The 10,768-nt window shown below is 43.0% G+C and overlaps 1 protein-coding gene across 4 annotated transcripts; it reads right to left on the reverse strand.

Annotated features, from left to right (window-relative positions):
- Window positions 1-242: 242 nt before the first annotated feature.
- On the reverse strand, window positions 243-8,626 carry idi1 (isopentenyl-diphosphate delta isomerase 1). 4 transcript variants are annotated; one of them, XM_078425122.1, is made up of 5 exons: window positions 8,541-8,626; window positions 6,511-6,680; window positions 5,531-5,623; window positions 3,044-3,174; window positions 243-2,324 (listed from the first exon to the last, which is right to left on the reverse strand). In XM_078425122.1, exons 2-5 carry the CDS (start codon window positions 6,650-6,652, stop codon window positions 2,007-2,009), a joined length of 684 nt encoding a protein of 227 aa, XP_078281248.1. In that variant the 5' UTR covers window positions 6,653-6,680; window positions 8,541-8,626; the 3' UTR covers window positions 243-2,006. The 4 variants fall into 4 exon arrangements, with proteins under 4 accessions (XP_078281248.1, XP_078281241.1, XP_078281257.1 ...); XM_078425115.1 differs by lacking the exon at window positions 8,541-8,626 and adding an exon at window positions 8,173-8,306; XM_078425131.1 differs by lacking the exon at window positions 8,541-8,626 and adding an exon at window positions 8,168-8,255.
- Window positions 8,627-10,768: the final 2,142 nt, after the last annotated feature.

A 10,768-nucleotide genomic window follows, 5' to 3' on the forward strand; every position in this document is an offset into this window, starting at 1 on the left:
GATCCAGATTTTGTACCAAAAAGACAGGACACTAGTTTTAAAAGATGGAGTTCTCAAGGTTTGACATCATATTGCACATTTTTACATAAGGGGTCTATGAACAGCTTTGAGAATCTGAAGAGGCAATTTGGTTTGAATAATGATGATTTCTATAGATACCTTCAAATTCGCCATTATATAGATCAAATACAAAAGGAATGTGCAGAAGTATAATGGGATAATATTTTGTTAAATGTATTTATTGATGCTTACCATGGAGGCTCAAAACAGAAAACCATCTCAAAATTATACAAGGGTTTACGACAGAAAAGGCAACTCACTGTATGTAAAACAGAAATGGGAAAGGGAAGGTAATCTGGTTCTAAAGGAAGAAACCTGGGAGAGCTTATGTGAGATACAATGGAAAACTTCAAGTTCAAATGTTTGGCGGGTGTTTTGCTGGAAAACCCTTATTAGGTTTTTTATTACACCAGTTCAAAAAAGGCATTACACAAATTCTTCTTCATGCTGGTGACAATGTGGGTGCCTTGAGGCAAACCATTTTCACATATTTTGGTCTTGTGTATCAGTGATCCCATTTTGGCAGGAGATTCATAAAGTTTTACAAAAAGTTTTTTATATGGATATTCCATTTAAATTTGAGTTTTTATATTTTGGTGCTTTACCAGTACAAAATGCTTCTATTAAAGATAAGTATCTTTTCCAGATCTTAAGTGCTGCCAGCAGGAAAGCTATTACTAGGAAGTGGTTGAAACCTGGAAAACCTAATGTGGATGACTGGATTAACATTGTATATATTTTTATAATGGAAAGGATAACTTTTGCTTTAAGATTGCAACAGGGAATATTTTTGAAAAGGTGGGAAAAATGGATGTTGTACATTTATGCCCGTACGGCCATCATTTGTTTAAAGCGGATCTTTGTATCCTACTTCCGTGTCCTATCTCATTTTCCTTGATTTCATACCGCTCCAGAAGTAGTGATGAAATATTATAGAGGTATACCCCAAATGTTGGTTTTAGTTGTTTTTGTTTTTGTATGTAGTTAAGTTTTGGATATGATCAAATGTCCAGTAAGTCATTACCCATCCTTGTAGTGCTTCCAATACCTGTGGTATGATTTATTTTGGGATATGCAATATTTGTTAACTACAGAGGGTTTAAGGTGAATGAGAATGTGTATCATTGTGGAATGTATGGAACTGGAAAATCAAAATCAAAATAGAATTATAAAATTTAAAAAAAACAAAAAAAACAGCATTTAAAACAGACTTAAAACAGGTACACGAATAGGAAAGGTGGAGGGGGATATGGGCCAAACGTGGGTAAATGGGAGTAGCTTAGATGGGGCACCTTGGTCGGTGTTTATGAGTTGGGCCAAGGACTCTGCTATATGACTCTACCATTGAGCAATTTCAATTTACTTACTATTTTGTTTAAGAGCCGTGGATCTTTATTAATTCGCCTTCAGCAGTTAAAGTAATTTTAATGAAATTGTTAAATGTTTAAAACACCAATTTGTTTAAAACACAACATATCTTTTACATATCGTTATCATTTTCGCAGACAACACCCAGTATTATCTTGTGTTGTACATCAACTCATTAAATTTCATTCCCGAGCTGTAAAATGAAGTGCTTAAACAATTTATGTAGCATTTAAATTGTAAGCAAAAGATGTTCATAACTTGAGGATATGAAATTACTTTTCAAATTAGTTATTTTTCTTTCACAAACTGTAGACACCCCACCATTTCCCTGCCAGTTACAACCAGCCATACCACTGATACATCAGTTGAAGAATCTTCACTTAAATTCAGAATACTTACTGCAGGTAGTCATTGCACATTTTTGTAAAACAGCACCCCAGTCTGGTCTTATTTGCACACTGAGGAAGCACCAGTTGTGCTCAACAAACACAATTTCAATGATTTACAAAGATTCGCAACTCTACACTTTGATTAGCAACTCTCCTTGTAAGGCAATTTAATAGAAAGTAAAATGCATTCTACATTCGGTGGATTTCCTCATGATTTACGAACTGCTTCAGGTTATGCAGACTGTCCCACCATGTATAGAGAAACTTCTCAGCAATAAGTTTGAACCATGGTGTGATTTTCACTTCCTTGTTTTCTGCTTTTTCTAACAGGTCCTTCAATTCCTCTTTTGTCACGTAGCAATGACTTTTGATCTCATTAGGGTCCGGTTGCAACGTTACATCCTTCTGCATAAATATTATGTAGTCAATTTCATGTTCTCCCCAGATCCCATCAGACTGAGCCTTGTAGTGAATGCGGGTCAAGTAATTCATCTCTTCTAAAGGGACCTGGGGTTAAATACAGAAAAAATTATTGTCGGGTTGCATTTTAAGCCAGAAGTTTTCATACTCTGATCTGATGATTTAGTGAACTTTGTTCACGACAAAAAGCTAGTTCAAAGACAGCAAATGTTATACATACTGTACAGTAAACACGCCATGGGGGGGGGGGGGGCGGAGGGGGAAGGGAGAATGGTGTCCGTTATTACCAATTGTCCTTTATAACCTCCTGGTGTTATAGGACAAGTACTTGGTGTTTTAACATGAATTTAAATTTATCATTGTCTGTAGTTGAAACGAAAATGCAGACTATGGTTAATACATAAAAGGACACAAAGCGCTGGAGGATCAATAGGTCAGGCAGCATCGCTGGAGAACATAGATAGGTGACATTGGGGCACTTCTCCAGACTGTTTCAGTCTGCTGAGTTACACGAGCACTTTGTAACCTAGACAATAGGTGCAGGAGAGGGCCATTCGAGCCAGCACTGCAATTCAATATAATCATGGCTGATCATCCCAAATCAGTACACCGTACCTGCTTTCACCTAAAACCTAGGCGTCGGTGCCGCTGGTCTGCACCTGTGTGCCGTTTTACAAGGTTCCCCACTGCTGTTAACTGTTTCTCTCCTGACTTAAATTTCAGCATTTTTATTAATTTCAGATTTTAAAAAAAAAATGTGATTTGCAATCTCTATGACACACACAGTAAGTTCTGCAGCATCTCACCTGTTGCATAGGGATGCCAAACTCCTCTTTTAATCTGCGCTGGGCAGCTCGTCTTACACCAAGCGCGTCCTTCTCTTCCATTTCTGCTGCAGTGCTAAGAGGATGACTGCAGCAAGTGTTTGTAAAGCAACCTGGAAATAAATCAACAATTTACTTTAAAACATTTCAAAATGTATTGTTAACCAAAGATCCAAATCTCCACTGTATGACTCGCTGGCAGCCCAACCTCAAATTACTGTACGGGGGCAAGTTGTTTTGCTTTAACACAGTTGTGGGGGTCTGGAATGCATTGCTGGGGGTGGTGATGGAGGGAAACGTGATAGTGGTGTTTAAGAGACTTTCAGATAGGCACATGGAAATACAGGGAATGGAGGGATATGGATCGTGTACAGGAAGAAGAGATTCGTTTAACTAGGCTTTATGGCACAAACATTGTGGGCCGAAGGGCCCGTTCCTGTGCTGTACTCCTCAATGTCCTATGAATGAACTCTAAGTAAATGTTCTCTGCAATTTTTAGCTGTTCTGTACATTCTCGAAGTTAGGCAATTAATAAACTACTTATTTCAGTTAGACCATTTTCCCTCACTGTCAGAAAAAGTACAGAGAATTTCAATTTTTAAAGAATTTCTGTACATGAATTAAACACTTAACATTTAATAGGATTTAAGGTGCTGATCGTATGATGTACATCTTCAAAATTAGAATGATACAATGCAGAAGATAACCTAACCGGTCTCATACTTAAATCTTACTTGTGACCATTAATCCAATCCCCCTTTAGACAGCATTATCGACTTTGGTTCCACCATCCCTCAGATCAGAAGTTATTTTTCTTCTAATACCTTCCCCCTTGAATATTAACTTTGCAAATTCCTCACTTCTAAACTGCTATGTTTTACATTCTGTGCTTTTGGTCAGAATGCACCATTTAGCAAATGCTAAAGGTGGATGCAGTAGCATCATCTGGCCGCATCCACAGTCATGGTCAGATGGTCTGAAAAAGGGTCTTGACCCGAAACGTCACCCATTCCATTTCTCCAGAGATGTTATCTGACCCGCTGAGTTACTCTAGCTTTTTGTGTCTATCTTTGGTTTAAACAAGTATCTGCAGATCCTTCCTACATAGACACACAGCTTTTAGTGTCTATCATCTCATCGATATCCCCAGCCTCTGCTCTCGGCCCTCTTCCTCTGGGGCAGAATAAGGATCCAATCCTCCGATCCTTTCCTCCTACCCCACCAGCCTCCACATTCAAGAGATCATTCTCTGCAATTTCTGGTAACCAAGTTCTGTCTATCATTTGCAGGCATTATTCCAGCTGGTTTAGTTTTATCCCCCTTTTTTTATCTCCCTCCCCCCCCCCCCCTTCTGGAAATGGAGGGCACATCCTACACCGACCCACCAGGCATGTTTTCCTGCTCTCCATTGACCTCCTCCTCTATTCTTCTGTAAATATTCTTACTCTATAACTGCTACCACTTACTCATTGATCAGATAACCTCGTCACGTTGGTTTTATCCGACCAAGCCACCCCTCTCCCATGCAGCTTAAGCTTCTTTTCTCCCTTTCTCGGTGCTGGGGAAAAGATTCTGACTTGAAACAAGAACGCTCTTTTTCTTCCCACAGATGTAGCCTGACTTGCTGAATATTTCCTGCATTTTCCGCTTTTGTTTCAGGATTTTCTGAATCCTTCGAATTTCCATCCAAGTCTCTGGATGACTAGTCTAAGAATTTATTCACTATACAATTGTTCCATGACCCAAATCCTGGAGACTCCAGGCAAAAGAAAGTGTGTTTCAGTGTCTGCCTTCTCATTGCCTCCTTTTTCTGAATGACAGCCAATACAGGCCAGTATAGGTCCACTGCTGAACTTCTGGCACCATTGGTTCCAGAGCCTTGCTGGATTATCCGCTTTGCCAGACCAACAGAGGTCGTGGCCTCATGGGCCGTGATACCGGCAGGCAAAGTTAGGCTCATTAGTTGTCTGTGGGAATGGATCAGCCGGCTCTGGCTGGGCCGGAGTTCCAGAGACCCGGCCGCAGGGGGCAAATTCGAGCTGCTGATCAGTCAGAGGGTGGTGAAGGTGTGGAATTCTCTGCCTCAGAAGGCAGTGGAGGCCAGTTCGTTGGATGCTTTCAAGAGAGAGCTGGATAGAGCTCTTAAGGATAGCGGAGTGAGGGGGTATGGGGAGAAGGCAGGAACGGGGTACTGATTGAGAGTGATCAGCCATGATCGCATTGAATGGCGGTGCTGGCTCGAAGGGCTGAATGGCCTACTCCTGCACCTATTGTCTATTGTCTATTGATGAGGTTGAGATTAACCACCTCACCTGGCCGAGGTGTCATATTTTTTGGGGGGTGATTTCAAATGCACTCTCGTAATTTTCTCCAGATTAAAGGAGGTGGCGGAGCACCAGTTGCCAGAAAATAGTTGGTGGGCCTGTACAAAATGGTTTTTTTCTTGGAAAAATGAAAATGCTTGCATACCTGGGAAAGTGATCTTTGCATCAGACCTCTGTTGCAGCAAAAGCTTCCCCTCATTGTTGAAGATAAAAACACTGAAGGCTCTGTGAAGCAAACCTAGAAAATCAAAAGATTGGTAAGCCTGAGCAAGGTTCACTTCTGTCTTAAAGCCTAGTTCCAAATGGTCTGAACCAAATAACCGCAGCTGTGTGCTGACATTATTTTCAATAAATGTGCTGAAAATAAATTAAGATCATAACACACAGAGATGTGGGGAAGGAGTGAAACAACAAGATGAAAATAACATTAATTTTCAGTATCTGTTTAGGAACCATTTTGGGGAGAGCCTGTGGTGGATTGAAAGAGCCAAAGCATCAGGTCCAATGTGGACCTCAAATAAACATTGCAATTCCTCAAGTGAATACAGAATGGTTGGTCTTAAAGAATAGCTTTTGGCCATGAGAACGGTGCTCATGTTTTTCTCCAATTTCCCCATTCACCTCATTAGTGAAGGAGCTTTGAGACAATACTTTACTGCAAAATGCTGGTTTAAGTTTCATACAAGTCCCTCAATGGTCTCTGCTGCAAGCACATACTATTATGCTTGGCAGCAAGAATAAAAGATACAATATAAACTAAAAGGTACGGTAATAATAGACATATAAGAAAAATGTACCTGGATGTAAACAAACAAATTTCAGTAACATTTAGGAAAGAACTGCAGATGCTGGTTTAAATCGAAGGTAGACAAAATGCTGGAATAACTCAGCGGGACAGACAGCATCTCTGGAGAGAAGGAATGGGTGACGTTTTGGGTTGAGATCCTTCTTCAGATTTCAGTAAGAATAGGCTGCCCAGTGCTTTCACCCCTCCCAGCAGTGCCACAAGGTTAGTCTCCACAAATGGCAATGCTAAATCTTTCCAAACATCTGCAAATTTACATATTGACTGACTCCTCAAGTTTCATTCATTCCTACATCTAATGGACATTAACACTCCTTCACCTTTATTAATGTTTTCATTAAGATGACAATTCCTCTTTGTGTCTGCTCCGGTTTTTACATCATTCTCATCTATCAGGATGCACAATTCAGCCAAGAGCTTGACCTGTTTTGCATCCAGGTTGTCCATGTTTATTTCTGGCATGGTTGCTGTGCTCCTCTTTCCAATATACCTAAAGGCCAGAGAAAGAAACAGAAATAAGGAAGAATTTCCTTCATGTCACACATTAATCCAATGATATGCAATTGTAATGCATAACTGTTCAAGGGTTTCTTCAAAGTACAATTTGATAGGTGATATTGTGCCAAGGATCAACAATCTTCTCACTGAAATTACTTTTAACGCAATATTTATCCCAGGAGGAAATGTTCAACAATTGATCTTATGACTGGTTAAAGATTACATTTATCTTCCCAACGAGGGAGCAAGTTCAAGATAGCCTGAATTGCAACCAAACTTATTCACGTAAAGATTTTCCCACAATTTGGGAGAGTACCACCAATGAACTAGCTCCCATTCCCTGGCAATCATAGGTCTAGGTTTCATAGATCCCATTTCCAATCTGATTAGAATTGGAACGGCATCAATAGTGAAGCCAACGACCATCACAAGTCAAGATAGGGTGCTGTTCCTCCAATTAGTGTTTGGCCTCACTCTGTCCCCCGGTGAGTTTCATTGTCTGTATAACTGGTTATCACCTAGCCCACAGCCAACAATGGACCGTTTCTTTGATCATAGTTACTTTTTTGCATATCATTCATTCAATGCGTTCCATATCTCTCTAGATCACCGTCTATGTGCATTTACCCATTTAAATGACGAAGAGGGGAAAAAATAAACATCAAAGGCTTGAAAATATGTTGCAGAGGACAAAAGCGTCAAAGGCATGAAAATATGTGGCAGAGGACGAAAAAACAAAACATCAAAGGCTTGAAAATGTTGCTGGGGTAAAAAGCAAAAACATTAAAAGCTTGAAAATATGTTGCAGAAGTAACAAAAACAAAGGCTTGAAAATAGGGTTCAGGCTATAATTGCTCGTTGCAGGTCAACATGACAAGTCGGTTGCGAGACCAATACATACCAGGAAGGCTGGTGTGCCAGCGAGCTGTATGCACGGTGTAGTGATGGTTGTGTGGCCGGGGGGGCGGCTGTTGCTACAGCGCCCAGTGTCCGGGGAGCTGCAGCCCGGCGCTGGCTCTGACCCAGACCCAGGCAGCCGGTGGCCCCACGGCGCGAGCCAGTCAGCAGCGCCCGCATCATCGCCGCGCGCCCGCCTCGTCCAACCGCCTTGCGCGGCCCGGGCCGATCTTCCGATCGCGCGGCCCTCGCTCACGTCACCAGCACCGCCCCCCCCCTCCCCTGCCCACAGCACAGGGTGGAGACCGAGACGCCCGCGGACGCGCGCTTCCTTTGCGCTCCTCCTCCACCAAAGATGATAGAGCTTTGCTTTGTTCTCCACCGCCCGCCCGCACAGCAACCGGCTGCAGCAGGGTCGCTGCAAGTCCGCTCGCACACTGGGAGGGAGCGCGCGCGCTGCGGAATGGAACGCGGGCCCAGATGCAGCACAATGGCCGCGTTCCGACAGTGTATCGAAATCGAATTGCAGCAGCAGCAGCAGCAGCAACAACAACAGCACGGACTCTCCCTGATCCAACCTACTCCACCTTCCTCTCCTCCTCCTGCTGCTCAATTTCTTCCGCGCTCACGTCCCACCCTTCATGCAGCGGATGGCCCAACGAATGCACGAAGCCACCGTCACTTCCTCCAGCTGCGAGAGGATGCCGCCGCCAAGAACCACCTCCTCCTCTTTCCCCAACCCTTCCCCCCCCCCCTCCCCCTGCGTAGGAAGGAGCTGCAGGTTTAAACCGAACATAGACACAATTGCTGGAGTAACGCAGCAGCGGGACAGGCAGCATTTCGCTGAGTTACTCCAACGTTTTGTGTCCCATCTTCCTTTTTTTCCTGCTTTCCTCTCGGACCCTGGGTCTCTCATCACTCCCCGTCCCCGGGCTATTTTCCTCGCTTTCCTTACCTATCACCACACCTTCCACGCCGCCGTCAAAGGACCAGAACAGTCCTTCCAAGTGAGGCAGAGGTTCAAACGCACGTGATTCGCTGCACTTGGAGTCTCAATGTGGCCTCCCCTACACTGGGCGGACCAAGCGCACACCAGATCAACGTTTTGCCGAACACTTACTTGGATTCTGTCTGCTGCGGGCATCTGGAGCTCTGGATTACATGCGATTTGAACTCTCTATTCTCACATCGATCTGTCTGTCCTTCACCTTCTCCACTGTCAAAAGGAAGCCAAGCGCAAATTGGAAAATAAAATACCGCATATTCTGCCGTGGTTGTCTACAGCCTTCCACAGATGTTGCCTGACCGGCTGAGTCACAACAGCACTTTGTGTTTTATCCAAAATCAAAGGTTTGTTTTGGATAATGTACCTGCATCAGTGAAACATAGAAATATACATCAGAGGTGCAGGAATAGGCCATTCGGCCTTCGAGCCAGCACCGCCATTCAATATAATCATGGCTGGTCATCCAAAATCAGTACCCAGTTCCTGCTTTTTCCCCATATCCCTTGATTCCGTTAGCCCTAAGAGCTATATCTAACTCTTTCTTGAAAACATGCAGTGATTTGCCCCCCCACTGCCTTCTGTGGCAGAGAATTCCACTGATTCACAACTCTCTGGGTGCAAAAGTTTTCCTCATCTCAGTCCTAAATGGCCTACCCCTTATTCTTAAACTGTGACCTCTGGTTCTGGACTCCCCAACATGGGGAACATTTTTCCTCCATCTAGCCTGTCCAATCCCTTAAGAAATTTATATGTTCCTATAAGAATTTTATGTTTCTATAAGATCCCCTCTCATCCTCCTAAATTCCAGTGAATACAAGCCCAGTTGACCCATTCCTGATACCAGTACCCTGGCATTACAGTTATTTCCCTCGCTGCAGAAAGTATTAGCAATGGGTGGGAGCACAGGGGAGAAACATAAAACCTTAATACATATCAAAACATCAATTTTCAAACTTTCCATTTCTGATGAAATGTGATGGATTTGAATTTTTGCTTCTGTTTCTTTGTCTGGTTTTATTTTGCAATTCCAATATCTGCCATACTTTGCTTTCACGAAAACGCTCTTCCTTTTGATAATTTCTGAATTCAATCAATTATTTTTCCCAAATGGTTGACTATTGTGAGGAAATAGGATTACTGCCAGTCAGAACGCACATAAGACGCCCAAAAATCCTCACGTTGACTCTCTTGTCTCACAACAACGAGACGTGGTTGGGTTCAGGGGAGGTTTGTAATCAGAGGGAAATATCTTATACAGTACATAGCATATTTAAAGGTGGTGTCATACTGTTGTGTCTTCGGGTTTGATGTCCTGATAATAACGACACAATTCAGGTTGTTTCAGTTGCCTTAATTTACTCCTTTATTCAGCTCCTTGCCTGTGTGGCGTAGTGATACTGAAAAGTGCTTACATACCTAATCACAGTGTGTGTGTGTGTGTGGTGAGTGTGCCTGATACAAAGTAGTGCAGGAGGTTGGGACTGCTACAATGAATATGTAGCATATGTAACATCCCCCCTTCTCAAAAGAAAAGAATAAAAGTTAGTGACACTAGAGGATTTCCAGAGCGAGGGTGGCAATCCTGTAGCAGATACCGTGGGATTATTCTGCCCACATTCATGGCATTCTGCTTTCTACTATACTACACAACAAAATATATAATGGCAGCTTGTTTTCTTTCAGGTAGTGCGTAGCCAGTCAAGAGTCATGTCTTGGCGTGACTTGTGACTTGTCCCTTCCAGTGCTAGCGATAACGCGCTGGGGGTAAGATGTTGCTCCTGGATCTAGTAGATCTGGTTGTTGCCTGCAGTGTTGCACTCGATGTATTGGTGACTTGTTGAGTCGTTTCCTGGCCATTGGTTGGTGCTGGTTGACTATATAACTCACTGGTAGCAGTTTGTGAGAATGTGTTGTCATCAATGGCAGGTGTTGCTGTTGCTGTGGGTGGTGTCCTAGGAGTTGCTGGTGTTGTCTTTGAAGTTGCAGGTGTTGACATTTCAGGTGTCGGGCGGATGTGAATTCTGTTTCGTCTCAACTGCCTGCCCGGTTCTGTCTCTATGATATATGATTTTGGGGTTCCAGCCCTACTGGTGATTTGTGCTGGGGTCCATTTCTTTGTTATTGGATCCTGAGCATGTACGTTTTGGCCTTGAAATAGTTCAGGCAAGTACTGTGCA

This window comes from Rhinoraja longicauda, chromosome 2 (assembly GCF_053455715.1).
Source record: "Rhinoraja longicauda isolate Sanriku21f chromosome 2, sRhiLon1.1, whole genome shotgun sequence".
Lineage (NCBI taxonomy): Eukaryota > Metazoa > Chordata > Chondrichthyes > Rajiformes > Arhynchobatidae > Rhinoraja > Rhinoraja longicauda.

What these genes read in the sequence shown, in the direction of transcription:
- idi1 (XM_078425107.1), bottom strand. Translation starts at nt 7,768, where the DNA reads ATGATGCGGGCGCTGCTGACTGGCTCGCGCCGTGGGGCCACCGGCTGC. An exon ending in CTGGCACACCAGCCTTCCTG is followed by an intron (nt 6,681 to 7,589) that starts GTATGTATTGGT and finishes TCTGGCCTTTAG; the next exon opens with GTATATTGGAAAGAGGAGCA. An exon ending in TAATGAAAACATTAATAAAG is followed by an intron (nt 5,624 to 6,510) that starts GTGAAGGAGTGT and finishes TTGATTTTCTAG; the next exon opens with GTTTGCTTCACAGAGCCTTC.